Below are 20,073 nucleotides of genomic sequence, written 5' to 3'. Positions count from 1 at the left end.
GTAGCACCCAGTGCAGAGGTGCCCAGAGTTCCCTCTGAGTCTGGGCTTGTGTATCAGAATTCCATCTGCAACTTACAGAGGGAAGTGGTCAGAAGACCCAGGGTGAGGCAGATCTTGCTAAGGAAGATACTAGCTTACGCTTAGAAATTTTTTCTTGTGCAGTGATACTGAAAAAAATAATCATATTCATTACAATATTATGGGTAAGATTCAATACTAACAATATGCATAGTTTTGGAAGTTGGCAGATTGCATTTTGATTCTTATAAATAAAAAGGAATGATAGATCTAATGTAAATTAATCTTTGTGCTTCCAAATGTAGTCTACTAAAATTTAGATATCTGAGAGCATTTTACCAGAGAAATTATGATAGTTTATGAACAAGGCAATCCCACAACTGGTTTAAGAATTTACTGTATATTAGCTACTAAACCTGTGGCTGGGAATACAAAGATGAATGAAAAAATGGAGTTTGCATTCAGGGAGTTAGGCTTAGCACAGCAACAAATTCAAGATGTGCTCTGCCCTTTTATTTCAACAATTCTTAGAGCAACAAATAAAAAGGAGGAAAAGTAACTAGAGAATCTCAGCCACATAAATCATTATGAGGTCCTTTTGTAGATGGACCGTTTTGGCATCCTGGATCAAGGCTGTGACGCCATTATGGGCAGGGGTGCAAAGGTTTAACAAACAAGGATTAAGTAACAGCTCAGAGCAATCAGATCACATAGTCCCAAAGGCCTACTTTATCAGGATGGATCCACGTTTGGCTCCTGTTGCTAAAGAAAAAATAAAAAGCGATGCACATGTTACGTACAAGCAAACCTGAGGGCATGCCATCTATTATCAGTCATAAACAGATTTGATTCTTTTGTAAATGAGATTGTCAGGGCCCAGGGGATTTGTCAGTGCCTGGATAATCCTCAAATCATGTCTGTCCTACCATGGTAACAGGAAATTGTCAGCAATAAGGCTGGTTAACAATTTTCTTGTCTGGTGCATTAGAGATTATTCCACAAAACCCAGAGGGTCTTAACCAACCAGCCTCATTATATGGTTCAACATCACATATCTTATCAAGTCTCATGTCCATAGAGGCTGTGAAGACTGTCAACTGTGCAAGTCACTGGGACTTTAGGAGATTTTAATCCAATATGGGATATGGCACAGGTACAGAGCTCAGCAGCCACAAAGATGCCAACATGCATATGGTATCCCACTCCCCACACATAAAGATGGTGCAGGGGTGTTCTGGGTCAGACTGAGTTCAGGACCCACAGCTTTATGAAGGTGAAATGTGGTTTCTCTTTTCTTCGCCTTACTGTTCGTATGATTTTTCTTTCTTTCTTTTTGTTCTTTCTGTTTTTTTTTTCTTGTTCCTATAATTTAAATTTAGTTTTGAATAAGTAATACATATACGTAGTTCAAAAAATTTTAAATTGCAAAAGGGATACAGTAAACATTTTTCCCATCCCTTTCTCCACTTGCTGGGTTCCTGCCTCCCCAGCAGGTACCCCCTGTCATCAGCAGTATTATTTTATCCTTCCAGGGTTTTTAAATATTTGAGTACTGGGATATATAAAACACATATTTTTATTTGATTCTTTTTTACACAAAATATAGAATATAATACAACTTTTTGTGCCTTGCTTTTTCCCTGCCAAAGTGTCTTCTATTATACATAACAGATAGCTTCTACAGGGTGTCCCCCCAAAACGTATACACACTTTGACCGCTGACAGCTCAATTTTGAAAATGAAATATATTTTAATAAACTGCCTTTATAATTATTCAAAGTGTATGTATATATCCTGGGGAGGCACCTATATATTTGTCCATGGAAATTGTCTTTATTCTTCTGACAGTTGTATACTTTTCTGTTGTTTCATGTTTTATACTTTAAAAATTGCTCCTCGTCGATGGACATTTAGATTTTTTTCCAATGTTTTGCAATAACAAACACTGATGCAGTGCATAACCTTGCACATTAGTTCTTTCACGTGTCATTACTATTGGCTTTTCATTGGCTACCTGGTGGTGGCCAGGACAGGGCCTCTCACCTGCCTCTGTAAGTTAATAACCAAAATTCCTAATAGGTTATTACAGTAGGCAAACATCCTCTTTCATTTTCCCAATACGTGAGTAGCCAAGGGATCATCTCTGAAGCCCGGCTATCCCTCCTGTGCCTCCTCCACACTCACCCTTATCCTTACATGTCACCTTACTTTCCTACTATCACAACTAACATCCTGGGGCTGCTTGCCTTTTTTTTTTTTTTTTTTTTTTTTAATATCATCATTTGAAACTGCAGTTGGATTGCTATAATGTATTCCTTCTGAGACACTTCAAATATTTATTAGCATTTGCTCTGTCTCCAGCATCATTTTAGGCATTGATAATATAGTAGCAAACAAAGTACGTTTAGTTCTCACCCTCATGGGGCTTACATTCAAATGGAAAGTAACATATTGTAAATGAATAAAATGACCGTAATGGCAAGCAATAAACAAATCAATGCTTAATATAATGTCAGGACTGGTCAGTGCTCTGTGTCTCTATTTAATTGGTTCAGAGGTGAAGAGTCCTTTTCAAATGAAATAAAGAGAAAGGGATCCCATTCTCTCTTGAAAAATTACGGAAGCTGCTCTCTTTAGAGCAGCTTCATATTGAAGGAGGCCCTGACCAGAGCAAAAGCTTGTCAGTTCTCTCTGACATTGACAGAGACGTCTATGGTCATTTGAACCAGGCAGTGTCACTTTGGACTGACCAATGGCTTTAAAGGAACTCTTAAGAAGTGGTTTGTACGTGGAGGTGCTCTGGGGAAAGTTTCTTATCGCCACTACAATAAATTACTACAACCTTGGTGGCTTAAAACCGCACAGCTTTATTATCTTACAGTTCTGGAGGCCAGAAATTTGAAATCGCTTTCCTGAGGATAAAATCAAGGTGTCTGCAGGGCTGCGTTCATTCTGGAGGTCGGAGGGGAAAAGCTGTTTCTTCTCCTTTTCCAGCTTCTAGAGGCTGCCCGTATTCCTTGGCTCTTGGCCCCTCCTCACTCTAGCCTCCATTCCATCACTCTCGCCTCTATTCGAATTCTTCTGACTCTCACCCTTCTGTTTCCCTCACCTAAGAACCCCGTGTCTGCATTGGGCCCACCCCAATAATCCAGGATAATCTCCTATCTCAAGATTTAATCAGACCTGCGAGTACCATAGTCACAAATTCCGGGATTAGCATGTGGACATCTTGGGGACTGTTACATAAGTGGTTAAGAAGCAGCAGCCAGGGAGCAAGGTAATTATTAACACACAAGTGGATTAAAATAACAGGGGAAATTATGTAAAGAATAATTTTGGCAAAGAACCCTTCAAGATTCAACACTTTTGAATTTAACAAATATGTTTTGAGCATCTTTGCTGTGCTAGGTGCTCTTACAGGTGTTTGGGACACATCAGTGAGCAAAACAGGCAAAAATCCCTACTCTCATGGGGCTTATATTCAACAAAGACATCACAAATAACAGCGTTATCTAGTAATTTAGAAGGGGGGACCTGATATGGGCCTGGCTGTGGTGGCTCAGTGGTTGAGCATTTACCTATGAAACAGGAGGTCACTGATCGATTCCCAGTCAGGGCACATTCCCCGGGTTACAGACTTGGTCCCCAGTTGGGGGCGTGCAGGAGGCAACCAATCAATGATTCTCTCTCATCATTGATGTTTCTATCTCTCCCTCTCCCTTCCTCTCTCTGAAATCAACAAAAGTATATTTTTTTTAAAAAAGAGATGCATGTGCATTCTGTATTCTGATCATTAAAAACAACATCCACTTTTATAAAAAAAAAATAGGAAGAGTGGATCAGGGGAAGGGTCTGAAGAGCAGCGAGGGGGTGTGAGGGAACCCTCCACCTGCTGACACTAGGGGGAGCTGAAGCGCAGTTTTTGCGGTAAAGGTTAAAGAAAAATTCAATCTGATAAAAGAGTAATATGCAAATTAACCATCACTCTGTCACAAAGATGTCAATGCCCATAGCCACAAGATGGCAGCACCCAGTCCCCTCAGCCCCACCAGAGTCCCCCAGTCCTGGGGGCATGGCCGCTGAGAATGGGCAGCATGAGCAGCCTGGCTGAATGCTTGCTTCGTCTCCGTGGCAATGACGCAAGCGTCCCACCACAGCTGCGGAGGGCCTCTGGGCAGCCCACATAGCAGGAACAGCCAAGGCAGGATGCTTGCATTGTTGCCACGGCGATGAGGCAAGCATCCTGCCCCAGCTGCGGAAGCCTCTGGGCCATGGAGAGCCTCTGGGCAGTGGGTGCAGAGCAGCCAGGCCCTGCAGAGAGCAGAGAACCATGGGGAGTGGGCCTAAGCCGTCAGGGGTCCCAGATTGGAGAGGGTGCAGGTTGGGCTGAGGGACCTCCCCCCCCCCTGCATAAATTTCGTGCACCAGGCCTCTAGTCCTATATAATAAAAGCCTAATATGCAAATTGTTTGACCACTCGCAATGATGTTTGCTGACTACCAGGGGGTGGCACGGAACATGGGGGACGTCGGCAATGCAGTGCTGGCAGTGGGCAGCAGTGGAGGCACTGCCAGCCCCAGTGGGCCCCAATGAGAGTGGGACTGCAGAGGGATGGTGGAGCAGGTGAGTGGGCAGCGCCAGGCCACGGCAGAGTGCCAGGAGGGGCTGCAGGGCTGCGAGGCTGGGGGGGTGAGCTGGGACCCGATCCCCGCAGGCCACCCTGAAGGACCCCATCTGTGCACAAATTCATGCACCGGGCCTCTAGTCTTAGTTATAAAATCAGTATTTGGAAGCCTGAAGGAATTTTCACGTCAGCTGGTCTAACTTCTTCAGAGAAATGCTAAGGCTAAGGTCCATAACGTGGCTGCTAGTTATTCTGCATTTGGCCTAAATTTGAGAGACAGTCTCCTCCTCTCCCCCCAAGAAGGCCAGACATAGTCCTCACGTTATCAAAGCCAGCTCCTGCCAGGAGGTGAGGCTGGGAGGGTTTTGTATGGGAGCAGCAGGAGGGATGGATGATTTCAGAGTGTAGTTCTATCTGTGCCACTGTTGAAAAATCATTCCATAGAACTTCTAATATGCCTCTTTCTCAGTGGAACATTCTGAAGTCTTAAATCTGTGACTCTGGCCCGTCAGCCTTTGAGACTCAACTTTTGGTGAAAATAACCTACATCAGCCAGACACCAAAAGGAAGGAAAAAATAGATTATGATAAAGAGCCTTTGGTGTTCATAACAAAAGAATAATGCAGCTTTATTTTCCTCATCGTTGCTGCTTTAAATGGTTATTTAAGTTATTTAAGCTGTAAATTATCTAAGTTATTTAAGCTTTAAAAGGTTATAGTAAACCATGCGTGATTAGATATTTTTATCCAATATTTCCTTGGGTGTGGCTCTTTCCCAAAAGTGTAGCTGAGCCAATACAGAAATGCAATACTGTATTTCTAAGATGAACAGTGAGAGTGATAACAACATAACACGTTTCTGTTCAGACCTGTATTTTTTAGGGTAACCATGGTTGAGACCTTGAGCACTCCGGTGGTTGTCAGTCTGGGCCCAGGTAGTCCCTTCAGCTGCTGTGTTCTGTCTGCTTGCCCCTAACCCATTCAGACTCACTCTCCATCTCCTGGTGTCTGTCCCCTTCTCTGTCCCTGGTTCCTCTGCCCCTCTCCCACAGGCGGGATGGGAGGCAGCATCCTTTCTGCTTCCATATCCCCTTGCCCCATGTCACCAGTAGATCTCAGAACCCACCCATTTTTCCTATTAACCTATCTGCCTCTTTCACTAGACTGATGGCTTCTGTTTAAAATCCTTTTTCTTATGTGATAAAATATATATGACATCAAATTTACTATTTTAACCATGTGAAGTGTGTAGTTCAATTGCATGAAGTATATTCACATTGTTGTGCAACCATCACAGCATCCATCTCCAGAACTTCTTCTTGGAACTGAAACTCTGCACCCATTAAACAATAACTCCCTATTTCAGGCCCTGCCTACCCCCATTCTCCTCCTCAGGCCCTGGCTACCCCCATTTTCCTCCTGTCTCTATGAATTTGACTACTCCAGGAAACTCAAATAAGTGGAATCATATAATATTTGTGTGTGTGTGTGTGTGTGTGTGTGTGTGTGTGTGTGTGTGCCTGGCTTATTTAACTTAGCATAATGTCTTCAAGGTTGTTCATCCATGTTGTAGCATGTGTCAGACTTTGATTTAGATCGCTTCTTGAGGTCAGGAATCATGTCAATAAGTGTGTAAGTCTGTTTGAATTTTTTAAAAAATCGAGTAGATATGGATGTAAAGTAACAAGATCTGCAAAACAATCTCAAACGAAAGCTAACGCTGACTGCCCCTTGCCAGTAGGGTGAGCCCACAGATCAAGAGGCATACATGTGCAACGGGCTGCAGTGCCTGGTTCCCCATGACCTGCTGCTTCCCCTCCACCTTTCTGATTGTATGCAAATGTCTCTTGTGAACAACTCCAATCTGGGCCCAAAGAGGCAAGGAAATTCTGGAAGAAGTGGTTCTCCAATGTGAAAGCCACCACAATGCTATTAGAGCAGTGGTTCTCAACCTTGGCTGCACATTAGAATCACCTGGGAATCTTTTTAAAATCCTGATTTCTGGGCCTCATCCTCCGGAAATTCTGTTTCTTTGTTACTAATGTTGTAGCCTCACCCCATAACAAAGAAACAGAATTTCCGGAGGATGAGGCCCAGAAATCAGGATTTTAAAAAGATTCCCAGGTGATTCTAATGTGCAGCCAAGGTTGAGAACCACTGTATTAGAGTGTATTCCAGATAGGGGAGAGCTTCTATGTTGATCAGACCTAGACAAGAATGAAACTATGTTTGCAACTTTACATATGAGGTGACTAGAAGACTTTTCCACAGATGGTCTCAGGCTCCATGCATTTCAAACTTTGCTTCTCTTCTACTACCCACATACTTCTGGTGCTAGGGGCTCTAAGGGCACATTGTTACTGGACTATGACCTCTGACCTTGAATACCTTTCCGCAGGTGAGTCAGCACAGTGGGTAGCTGTATTCCTGGAAGCCATTTCTCAACCAGGACTGCTAATAATAACTGCAAATCACATAAGCATATTCTACTAAACCGAAATCAACTCTATCCCAGTTTAATGTCTTCTTACTGGACTCCCAAAATACTGCAGCCACCCCAGTGCCATCCAACACAAAAGAAATCTGAGAGGGTAGTCGGAGTAGGCAGAGGAAGTATCTTAACCATTGGTGGTTAAAATATCTTACTTTGTACAGTTTACGAAAACAAATGACCCTGTGAACACATTGGTGGGCACTTGGAAGGGGCCAGTGCAAGTCAGGGGCCCGAGGCTCAACCGCCATTGGCTCTGGGAAAATTTGCCTGGGGCTCTTTCTATGCAGAGCATTAGTTGAATCGATTTTTGTTTTCAACTTTTTTATTAAGAATATTTTCCAACATTCACAAAATTGAGGAACTGCCCCTCATAATAAACCCCACTCCACCTCATGCACTCATCACCCAGCTTCAACAACGATCAGGGTTGGTTGATTTTTCTAGTGCCCACCATCATCATCCCAAACCCATTATGCAATAGAGGTGTGATATTTCTGGCTCCTATTCTTTTTTCTCAGCTCTCTTCCAGGTCCTTACCCCACCAGATTGCTGAACTCAACAGGGTAATGGGATTCATCGAATTATTCACCCTGATACATTTCATATGTTTTCTTTTAATGCCCTTGGGGCAAACATACTTTATTTTCCTTTCAGTTTTGGGGACTGTGAGTAAAGACAGATTTGACTAGCCTCAAAGGAGAAGCTCTGAATCCTTTTCTCTATTAGATCTGGAAATACATCCTCCAGAATTCCACACTCATGTAGATAAAGTGTTATGAAGCATTATTTAAAATATACCAGCATTAGAAAACAGTTCTTAAAACCTACCAGTTGGTAATTTCATGAAGAACCTCAATAAAACCACAACATCCCTGGTGAGACTGGGCATAGCTATACTTTTTTCAAGCAGAATCTGAAAGAAATTGAATCAGCAAATTAGCCTTAAGGTTCAGGACATTCTTTTTATTTTTTATTGATTTTAGAGAGACAGGACGGGGCGGGGGGAGAGAAACATTGATTTGTTGTCCCACTTATTTGTGCACTGACTGGTTGATTCTTGTATGTGTTCTGACAGGGGATCAAACCCAAAACCTAGGCATATCAGGACGATGCTCTAACCAACTGAGCTATCCAGCCATGGCTGGGCCAGGGCATTCTTAATAAGGATAACTAATATGGCAGTTGTCAGAATTATAATGAGGCTAGTGGAACATTTTCATTTTATATTTATTAAATACCTATCACTGAGCCAGGAGCATATAGCAATAACAAGATATGCCAGGTCCCTGTTCTCAAAGAGTTAACTGTCTATTCCTATGGATGGAGCAGTAGCAGCCTTTTTAAGTGGGACTGCCCACACAGACCTAGCCCTGCCTCCTAAATGATAAGAATGCACCCCAAAAGCCCACCTGATTACAGTCCCCTTCCATGTTGAAAACTACCATTTCTCCCACTGTAGGGAAAGCAACAATAAGAAAGTAAATTCACTCCCAGTCGGCATGGCTCAGTGGTTGAGCGTCAACCCAGGAACGAAGAGGTCGTGGGTTCGATTCTGGATCAGGGCACATGCCAAGTTGTGGGCTCAATCCCCAGTGTGGGGTGTGGAGGAAACAGCCTATGAATGATGTTTCTCTTTCATAGATGTTTCTATTTCTCAATCCCTCTCCCTTCCTCTCGCTCTAAAAATCAATTTTAAAAAAAGAAAAACAAAGTAATAAAAATCAATAAAAACATATTTAAAAAAAAGAAAGTGAATTCACAAATACTCAAATAAACATTGTGATGGGGTCTGTGATGGAAATGATCAGGTTACTGTGAAATGAAATCAATTTATTTCTCTAGTTTGGGTCATCTGCACAGGTCTTTTTGCACAGGTGGCAGGTCGGGCAAGTGTCCTGGAAGATGATAATTTGTAGCCATGAGCGTTCTGGAGATAGGGATCCACAAGTTCCAAGGCCCTGAAGTGGGAGGGGGGTTAGTGAACTTAATGAAGACGGGGAGAGCGAGACAAGACTGGAAAGACAGGCAGGTGTCAGATCAGGGTTGCAGTGAAGAATTTAGGTTTTACTCTAAATGCTTCCCATTGGAAGCCACTAAAAGTTTTAAGAAGGGAATTGATGTGATGACAATAATGAGAGGTAACTGACACTATTGATCACTTGTTCTGGGCCAAGCAAGGTTTTAAGCTTATTAATTAACTCAATATACGTATACTTATAACAACCCTAAGAGGTGAGTACTATTTATAGTCCCATCTTTTAGAAGAGGAAACTAAAGCACTGAAAGCTTAAGTAACTTTCCCAGTCACACAACTAGGAAACTCTGTTTTAGTGCCTTAGCAGTTTCCCGACTATGAAGCCGAGGAGCTGTATTTGCGGAAAGACTGGCCAGAGTTGCAGGGGAAGGTTATGTTTCTGGCTCAGACAGCTGCCTATTATAGGCATACTAGAGGCCCGGTGCACGAAATTCATGCTGGGGTGGGGGGGTTCTCTCAGCCTGGCCTGCACCCTCTCCAATCTGGGACCCCTCAGGGGATGTTTGACTCCTGACAGTTGGACATCCCTCTCACAATCCGGGACCGTTGGCTCCTAACTGCTCACCTGCCTGCAGGGCCTGATTGCCCCTAACTGCCCTCTCCTGCTGGCCTGGTCACCCCTAACCACCGCTGCCTCTGCCCCCACCACCGTGGCTTTGTGCAGAAGGACATCTGGATGGATGTCCGGAAGATGTCTGGTCTAATTAGCATATTACCCTTTATTAGTATTCAGTAGTTCTCAACCTTCTGGCCCTTTAAATACAGTTCCTCATGTTGTGACCCAACCATAAAATTATTTTCGTTGCTACTTCATAACTGTAATGTTGCTACTGTTATGAATCGTAATGTAAATATCTGATATGCAGGATGGTCTTAGGCAACCCCTGTGAAAGGGTTGTTCGACCGCCAAAGGGGGCGCGACCCACAGGTTGAGAACCGCTGGAGTTACTTCCCATAATGGATTGTTAGCCAAGGCATGCATATGGTGACGCTCACAAACTTTTTAAGGCAATATTTTTTAACAACAAAAACAACACCTTCCGCCCTAACAGGTTTGGCTCAGTGGATAAAGAGTTAGCCTGCGGACTAAAAGGTCCCAGGTTCGATTCCGGCCAAGGGCATGTACCTGGGTTGCGGGCACATCCCCAGTAGGAGGTGTGCAGGAGGCAGCTGATCGATGTTTCTAACTCTCTATCCCTCTCTCTTCCTCTGATTTTTATTGTAAAAAATCAATAAAATATATTTAGCACAAACAAAAAACAACACCACCTTCCTAGAAAACGTGTCCTGTTCTGGCTAGAAAATGCAAGGTGTGTCAACAGCCGCCTTGAAAACCCCACAAGCACGGGGAGAGTTGGATTCAGTCAGCAGAAAACCTGCTCCAGAAGGAGCCACCCGCAGCTCTGCCCGGAAGGTCTGATCAGGGCAGGTGCGGAGAGCAGGTGCGCAGCCGGGAGGGCGCGGCTGGCAGGGCTGGGCGGGGCGTGCGGAGAAGCCGGAGAGGCAGGGAGGTCGGGGGCAGCCTGAGCCCGGCGAGGGAGGTGGTGCTGAGGGGCGTGGCCACGCCGGGGAGGGTAAGGGGCGTGGCCTCGGGGCGGGGCGCCGGGGGACGGACAGGCGGGGCGCGGCGCGCGCGCGGGGAAGATGGCGCTACGTCTGCTGCGGAGGGCGGCGCGCGGAGCGGCGGCGGCGCTGCCGAGGCTGTGAGTGCAGGTTCCCTTTTCCCGCCGCTCTGCCGGGCTCAGCCCGCGGCCCGACGGGTTTTCCCGAGCCCTGGTGGGCGCCCCGGCGGGGCTGGAGCGCTGGGCGCCGCCGTGCGCCGGCCGACCTCTGTCTGCCAAGGTCGCCCCTGCTCGCCCTGCCTGTGGGACGTGGGTGCAGACCCGGAACGTGGGTGCAGACCCGGAACGTGGGTGCAGACGTTCGGTCTGTCAGCCCGGGAAAACTAACCAGCCTCCCCACTAATGCGGGCGGTGAACGCGCGGAGGTTCCGTAAAGGGTCCCGGCGTCACCCCAGCTGCTCACCTAGGGAACTGGAGCACCTTCCCTGGTGTGCGCCGCAGGCGGTTCCCAAACTGCTCGGTCTAAGGACCCCTCTACACGTGAAAAATTATTGAGGACCCTTAAGAGCTTTTGCTCGTATCTTGATTTTTAGTATGTGAGGAATTAAAACACTTTAAAAGTATCTATTTAAAAATAACAAACCCATTAGTATTAACGTATAAATAACTGTAACTATAACTACACACACACACACACACACACACACACGCACGCACACACATCTTTAAAGTAAGAAGAGTGGCATGGTTTTATATTTTTGAAAACCTCTTTGGTTTAATAAAGGACAATTCTCATATCAGCTGTTCTGGGGGAAATTTGCAAGGAAATTCCAATCTCACATAAATGCAGATACTTGTTGGAAAAGGGAAGCCCTCCTAGACCCTTTCAGAGGGTAGGGTCTCGGGGACCCCTCAGGTGTCCTCGGACCACACTTTGGGAACCGTTGGTCTACCACGTGCCTGAATACACCTTATCTCATTTGCTTCCTTGGCCACCATGTGAAGTCCAGTGACGTGTTTATAAAGATGGGGAAACTGAGGCTCAGAGTTTGGTGCTTGCATTTGCTTGCTCCCTGCTTCCTGACTCAGCAGGGTCCCATGCCAAGACCGACCAGGTGAATGCATCCCCCCTTCCCATTTCCTACACCCAGGCCTGGGACATGGCCCCGGGCTCAGGATCCCGCCCAGGAACCAGAGGAGTCATTGAGGTGTATATGCAGACCCTTCCAGGAAGTCTCTTTTCTGGCCTCTGAAGGGGCCTGTTCAACAGTGGGTCCAGTGGCCACACACAGCCACCCACTTCTAAGGTGCTGGGTGCTAGCAAACAGTGCTCTTCACCTCCATGAGCACCGGCTCCTTCTCAGCAGACCTGCACACCCCACCACGGCCCTGGCCGCAGGCCTCCACGCAGGCTGCTTTCCAGAGGCTACCCCCTGAGCTAAACCCTCCCGTCCTGGTGTCTTCAGAACACATGGGGATGGGAGAAGTGAAGGCGCGAAACGTCAACTTAGGAAAGCCTGCTTAGAGAAGTCTTCATTTCTACCCAAGTTCGGTCGCATGAGCCAGTGCTCATGGAGGTGAAGAGCACTGTATGCTTCTGCTGGCTTTTCCCTCCGGTTCTTAGAGCATCAGCACCATTGCTGACGGGCCGGGACCATTCCTGACTCCTCTTCCCAACCCTCCAACATTGTCCCTGTGGCAGTGCTGTCTGATGCTTCCCTGCCCAGCCTGTCTCCAGCCCTGCTGCTCTCTGTGGCCACTGCTCAATTTATGTACTCTGCCCTCAAGTTGGGGAAGCATAGCTTTTCACTCCTAGGTGTGCTATTATTAGGGTACCTTTTCCATCAACCCCCCTTACCGGATAGAGGGGGTTAATGACATGTGTGTGAGTAGCAGCCCATGCAGATTCACGCATCTACAAATATTTCTATATGTAACCATCTGTATCTACATTAGGCTAAGCATGAATTCATATATAGGCTGCCCCCCCCAAATATATATATATACACACACACACTTTGAATAATTATAAAGGCAGTGTTTATTAAAATGCATTTCATTTTCAAAATTGAGCTATCAGGTGTTAAAGTGTGTAGACATTTTATTTGGACACCCTGTAGCCTCCAGTTCTAATCCGTTACTACTTGGCTCATTCTAGCCTTCTCCCTTGCTTATTTGTAAAATTTCACTCCAAACAGTGAGAAACCTGGATCCCGCCATAGCCATCTAGTTACTTAATTGTTTAATTTCAGCATACAGTGGGGCCTTGACTTACGAGTTTAATTCGTTCTGAGACCGAGCTTGTTAAGGAGCTCGTTAACTCAAATTACTCTATCAACTCAATGCAAAAAATCAGCAGAGAGACAGCTGGTATCTCAAAAAACTCGTTAGTTGGGACACTCATAAGTTAAGGCCCCACTGTGCTCTCATAGCCATATCTGAATTGTTAGACCATACTTCATCGGGGCGGGGGGACTTTACCAACTAGATTACAGTGCTTACGTGCGGTTCCTTTCCCTTTAGTCTTACAGACTCTACTCATTTCCAAAGTCAGTTAGGTTAGCACCTTTTTCTCCCATTCCCTTCAATGAGGTCGTTCCATATATTTGTACTACAGTTAGATTCTCTTGTCACGGTCTGCATTCTTTCCTGGGATCCCCCTACCTCCCAAATGATTTTTTTAATTGCATGCATTAAGGCTCACTCTTTTTGCTATAAAGTTCTTTGGGTTATGGCAAATGCATAATTTCATGTATCTACCATAACAGTATCATACAGAATAGTTTTACTTCCCTAAAAATTCACCTGTGCTTCACTTATTCATCCACCCCCCCCTCTCAAACTCCTGGCAAGCACTGATCATTTTACTGTTTCTATACAGGGGTTGGCAAAAGTAGGTACAGTTTGTGAGTATACAAAACACAGTTTATTCTTGTATTATTTATTGTTTATTGTATTACTTACTTGTATTACGACTGTACACCTACTTTTGCCCACCCTGTAGTTTTGCCTTTTTAGATTGCATTCCTTCACTTAGCTATATGTATTAAGGAGTCTCCATGTCTCTTTTTGTGGCATGATAACTCATTTTCTTTTATTGCTGAACTAGAGGACCGGTGCACGAATTCGTGCATGGGTGGGGACCCTCAGCCTGGCCGGCTGGGGGGAGGGACCGTGGGAGGTTGGCTGGTCAAGGGAGGTTGGCTGGGGGAGTGCACTGACCACCAGGGGGCAGTTCCTGCATTGAGCACCTGCCCCCTGGTGATCAGTGTGTCATCATAGTGAACAGTTGACCGGTTGTTTGGTCAGCCGGTCGCTTAGGCTTTTAGATATATAGATAATATTCCATGGTATAGATGTACCTATTAAAGGACATTTTGGTTACCTCTAGTTTTTATTGATTATGAATAAAGCTGCTATAAACATTCATGTGCAGGTTTTGGATATAAGTTTCAAATCAATTGCCTAAATACCTAGAAGTATGATTGTATGATAAGACTATATGTAGCTTTGTAGGAAAGTAGCAAGCTGTCTTCCAAAGTGGCTATTCCATTTTGCATTCCAACTATGATGGCCATGTTTCTGTTACTCCGTATCCTTGTCAGCAATTAGTGTTGTCAGTTAAAAATTTTTTTAGCCATTCTAATAGATATGTTACTGTTTTAATATGTTAATTTGTTTTAACTTGAAATTGCCTGATGTTGAGCATCATCTGTGTATCTTTGGTGAGGTATCTATTCAGCTCTTCCTATTTCTTAATTGGGTTCTTTTCTTATTGTTGAGTTTTAAGCATTGTTTTCATGTTGTAGATATGAGTCCTTTATCAGATATATATTTGCAAATATTTTCTTCCAGTCTGTAGTTTATCTTTTCATTCTCTTAATGGTGCTTTTCATAGAGCAGAAGTTTTTCTTTTTTTAACCATCAGGCATATCAGTTTTTTTCTTTCATGGATCATGCTTTTGGTGTTATATTTAAAAACTCATTTCCAATCCAAGGTTACATAGATTTTTTCCTACATCCCCTTTTAGAAGTCTTACAGTATCGTGTTTTATACTTAGGTCTGTGGTCCATTTAGAGTTAATTTTTATAATAGGTGTAAGGTTCATCTAATTCACTTTTTTGCATATTGATCCAATTGTTCCAGCCCATTTGTTGAAAAAACTATCCTTTCTCCACTAAATTGCCTTTGCCCCTTTGTCAAAGATCAGTTGACTATATTTGTGTGGGTCTATTTCTGGCCTCTGTATTCGGTTATATTGACCTATATGCCTATTGCCAATATCATGCTGTTTTTATGACTAGCTTTATATTAAGTCTTGACGTTCGGTGGTGTCAGACTGCCAACTTAAGTCCTCTTTTGTATTGCATTGGCTATTCTGAATCTTTTTACTTTCTACATAAACTTTATAATCAGTTTGTTGACATCCACAAAATAGCCTGCTGAGATGTGTTTGGGATTGCATTGAATCCAGAGATTAAGTTGGGAATAATTGCTAACCTAACAGACTGAGTCTTCCAATCCTTGAACATGGACTGTCTCTCCATTTATTGAAATGTTAATTTCTTTCATCAGAGTTGGATAGCTCTCTGCACATACATTTTGTATATGTTTTGTTAGGTTTATGCCTAAGTATTTCATATTTGAGGGTGCTATAGTAAATTATATTGTGTGTTAAATTTCAAATTTCAATTGTTCGTTGCTGGTATATAGGAAAGCAATAGACTTTTTAAATATTAATTTTGTGTCCTGCAAGTTTGCCATAATCAGTTATTAATTTCATGAATTATTTTTTGTTAATTCTACATTGATAGTCATGTCATTTGCAAACAAAGACAGGTGTTTTTTTTCTTCCCAATGTGTATACCTTGTATTTCTTTTCTTATTGCACTAGACTAGTAGCCCGATGCACGGATTCATGCACATTGAAAGGAAATTAATTAGAAGGTGGCTGGCGGGGTGGGACTGGGCGAGACAGGCTGGACACACCCTGGAGCCAACCTTCCGTGGTCCTTCCCCGGCTGGTTGCACCTGGGATGACAGTGCCTCGGCTCGAAGGGCATCTGCAGAGTGAGGGAGGGGGGGTGGTGTCCCTCTGACAGCTGGGGTCCCTTGGCCTGGCCTGCGGGGATTGGGTTGAAACTGGCTCTCTGACATCCCCCAAGGGGTCCCAGAGTGCAAGAGGGCACTCTGCAAAGTTGGTGTCGTACAGGGTGTGGAATGCAAACACAAGTGTGCAGTAAACCAGATTTGGGGCCCGACAATGTCCCAGCAACAACATAAACCACGGCAGAAGGTGGAATCACACGGCCCTGTGAAGAATTGGGCTCCCTCCTGTCTGGTTCCCGGGTGCATCACCCGAGAACTGCCACTGCCAAGTCACCGCAGCTTGGCATCTCCTGCATTGAGCATCTGCCCCCTGGTGGTCACTGCACGTTATACCTCCTGGACAGTCGAACGGTTGCTTATCCTTTTATATATATAGATAGTGGTTCCAGTATGATGCTAAATACAAGTGATGAGAGGGGACATTACTCCCTCGTTCCCAATCTTAGGGAAAGCATCCTGTTTCCCACCAATAAGTCTGACTTAGCTGTGATGTAGATTTTTTTAATCTACAGTTTGCTGACAGTTGTTTGTTTTGTGTGTGTGTGTGTGTGTGTGTGTGTGTGTTTTGTCATAAAGGGTGTTGGATTTTGTTAAGTTCCTTTTCTGCATCAATTGATATGATATGATCATATAATTTTTGCTTTTTAGCTTGTTGATGTGGCAGATTACACTAATGACTTTTGAATGTTGAACCAGCCTTGTATACTTGGAATAAATCCCCTTGGTCATGTGTATAACTCTTTTTATTTTTTAAATTTTTTTAGTCATTTCAGAGAGGAGGGGGGGGGGGGAGAGAGAGAGAGAGAGAGAGAGAGAGAGAGAGAGAGAGATAAAACATCAATGATGAGAGAGAATCATTGATTGGCTGCCTCCTGCACACCCCTCACTGGGGATTGAGCCCGCAACCCAGGCATATGCCCTTGACCAGAATCGAACCCATGACCCTTCAGTCTGCAGGCTGACGCTCTATCCACCGAGCCAAGCCAGCTGGGGCTATAACTGTTTTTATACATTGCTGGATTTTATTTGCTAATATTTTTATTGAGAGTTTTATATCTATGTTCATGGCAGATATTGGTCTGTAGTTTTCCTTTTTTGTAATGTGTTTATTTGGTATTGGTTTCTCATACATGTATAGAGGGTGGGGCAAAAGTAGGTTTACAGTTGTGAGTATGCAAAACACAGTTTATTCTTGTATTGTTATTTATTAATTATTGTATCATTTTCCATACAAACAATGTAAACCTACTTTTGCCCCACCCTGTACATATGTCTCATGTCCTTTTTGTTTCTTTATTCCCTCTTTGCTGCTTTCTTTTGTTTTAAGTTAATATTTTCTAATGTAATATTTTCAATTTTTTTTAATGATATTTTAACTGTTTTTAAAGTTTGGTGAGGTTTTTTTTTAGTGGTTACCATATACATTTTTGGGGGGCTTACCATATACATTTTTTAAAATTGTGGTAAAATAGACATAGCCTTGCCATTTTAAACATTTTCAGTGTACCACTTAGTGGCATTATTAAATTCATACTCTTGTGTAACGATCACCACCCTCTATTTCCAATTTTTTTTTTGTCACTCCAAACAGAAATTCTATACCCATGAAGCAATAACTCCTCCTTCTTCAGTACCTGGTAATCTCTAATCTATTTCCATCTCTCTGACTTTGTCTTTTCTAGATATTTCATTTAAGTGGAATTATATAATATTTGTCCTTTCATTTCTGGCTTAGTTTACTTAGCATAGTGTTTTCAAGATTCATCCATGTTGTAGCATGTATCAGAACTTAAGCACTTTTTATGACTGGATAATATTTCATTGCTTGTACGTTACCATATATATCTTAGTTTATTGGAACCTACTTTTGATTTATACTTACTTCTAGAAGATAGAGAAATGTTACTTCTATATAGTTTTGTCCCCCTTTCTTTTTTTGTGGCATTATTGCTATACACATTATATTTATATATGTTTGTAAACTTGGTAATATATTGTTGTAGTTATTATATAATTTTATCTCTTTTAAAGAAACATAGGAAAGGAGATGGAAGTACACATACACACATACTATATATAAACATATATATATAAACATACATATATATATATATATATACTAGAGGCCCGGTGCACAAAAATTTGTGCACTCGGGGGGGGGGAAGCGGGGGTCCCTCAGCCCGGCCTGTGCCCTCTCGCAGTCTGGGACCCCAGGGGAGATAACGACCTGCTGGATTAGGCCTGCTCCCGGGTGGCAGAGGGCAGGCCCAATCCCTAGGTGCAGCCCCTGGTCGGGCTCAGAGCAGGGCCGATTGGGGAGTTGGGGCGCCACTCCCTGTCATGCACAGAGCAGGGCGGATCGGGAGGTTGAGATGCCACCCTCAGTCACGCTCAGGGTAGGGCCGATTGGGGGGTTGGGGCGCTGCCCCCTGTCACACACAGAGCAGGGCCAATCAGGGGGTTGGGGCACTGCTCCCTTTCACCCACAGAGCAGGGCCGATCAGGGGGTTGGGGCGCTGCGCCCTGTCACACACAGAGCTGCAGGTCGATCAGGGGGTTGGGGAGCTCCCCCCTATCAGGCACAGAGCAGGGCTGATCAGGGGGTTGGAGCGCCTTCCCCTGTCACGAACAGAGCAGGGTGGATAGGGAGGTTGTGGCCCCGCCCCCTGTCACACACAGAGCCGCAGGGCGATCAGGGGGTTTGGGCGCTGCCCCCTGTCACGCTGATCCCGGTTCTGGGAGGCATATTACCCTTTTACTATATAGGATAGAGGCCTGGTGCACGTGTGGGGGCCGGCTGGTTTGCCCTGAAGGGTGTCCTGGATCAGGGTGGGGGTCCCCACTGGGGTGCCTGGCCAGCCTGGGTGAGGGGATGATGGCTGTTTGCAGCTGGTCACACACCCTTCAGGGTGGGGGTCCCCAATGGGGTTCCTGGCCAGTCTGGGTAAGGGGCTGAGGGCTGTTTTCAGGCTGTCGGGTGACGGAAGCTCCCAACTGCTCCTTTTTTTAAAATTTTTTTTTTATTTTTTATTCTGGGCCAGCTTTAGCTCTGGCTCCAGCTCTGAGGCCTGTGCTGCTGAAAGCAGGTATCTGGTTTGTTTGTGTTCTATAATCGAAACACTGTATCAACTCCAGCTCTGAGATCCTGGCTCGCTGAAAGCAGGTTTCTGGGGTTTTGTTTAGCTTCTATATTTGTAACAGTGTTTCAAACTGCAAGCTCAGAGGCCGGCAAGGCAGGCGGAGAATGTTGGTTTCCTCTGTCACTGAAGCAAGCAAGCCTCATGTTCGCTTCAAGCTGCCTGGCTACTGGCCGCCATCTTGGCTGGCAGTTAATTTGCATATCTCGCTGATTAGCCAATGGGAAGGGTAGCGGACGTACGCTAATTACCATGTTTCTCTTTTATTAGATAGAATACTTTATAGTATATTTGTTATAATAATCTATTTCTGATTCTCTTCATTTGTTCTTGTGGATTTGAGTTGCCATCTGGTGCCATTTCTGTAGCCCAGGACATCTTTGCTCCCACCCACCTCTTTTGTGTTATTATTGGGAAATATATTACATTTCTGTATGTTAAAGGCCTAATACAGTTTATACAGTATTCTTTTATACCTTTGTTTTTTAAATTAGGTAAGAGAAGAAAGCAAAAATATGCATTTATACTGTGTCTTATAATTACATATTGCTGTGTGTGTGTGTGTGTGAATTTGAATTTGAATTATGGGATCACTTATTTTCAGCCTGAAGAACTTTCCTTAGTATTTCTTTTAAAGTGAATCTGCTAGCAGCAGCCCTATAATTGTGCATGTCATTTTAGATTTACTATGGATATCTCATTCTCCAGATTTTCCTACTAAGCTTTTTGGTTAGTCTGTTTTTGCACCAATTGTTAACCACCATCTCAGGTAGCTGTGATGTTAGATAATTGCTTCTGATTGTTTTCAATAAACGCCCTCAGAGAAAATGCTGTTTTCACTTTTTGAGCTCCAACTCAGGTCAATTTTGCAAGTGGGGTCTTCCAGGGAACCACCAGACAGCTCAAATAGTGACAGTTCTCTGGGAATGGGGCTTCGAAAGAGCTCTAATCCTGCCCTGCCTCCTCCAGTGGCTGCCAGGCTGCCGGTTTTCAGGTGATTGTGGCTGTTGATTTTCAAGGCTACCATCAAATTGGGGAGAGGAGGCGTAGGGTAAGTTAAAAAAACTCACATAGTTTGCTGTTCATCCATGTTC

The 20,073-nt window shown here is 44.2% G+C and overlaps 1 protein-coding gene across 3 annotated transcripts in view; it reads left to right on the top strand.

Moving 5' to 3' along the window:
- The first annotated feature begins 10,808 nt into the window (after positions 1-10,808).
- Positions 10,809-20,073, top strand: part of CLYBL (citramalyl-CoA lyase) — a 240,574-nt gene continuing 231,309 nt past the window's right edge. For all 3 annotated transcript variants that reach the window (XM_036300735.1, XM_036300733.1, XM_036300734.1), the window contains exon 1: positions 10,809-10,873. In XM_036300735.1, the coding sequence (XP_036156628.1) occupies positions 10,815-10,873 (59 nt within the window). In that variant the 5' untranslated portion in view covers positions 10,809-10,814. The remainder of the gene's footprint in view (positions 10,874-20,073) is intronic.

Source organism: Myotis myotis, unplaced genomic scaffold (genome assembly GCF_014108235.1).
Source record: "Myotis myotis isolate mMyoMyo1 unplaced genomic scaffold, mMyoMyo1.p scaffold_m19_p_3, whole genome shotgun sequence".
Lineage (NCBI taxonomy): Eukaryota > Metazoa > Chordata > Mammalia > Chiroptera > Vespertilionidae > Myotis > Myotis myotis.
The sequence above is the reverse complement of the archived record's forward strand: the minus strand, read 5'-3'. Positions and strand labels throughout refer to the sequence as shown.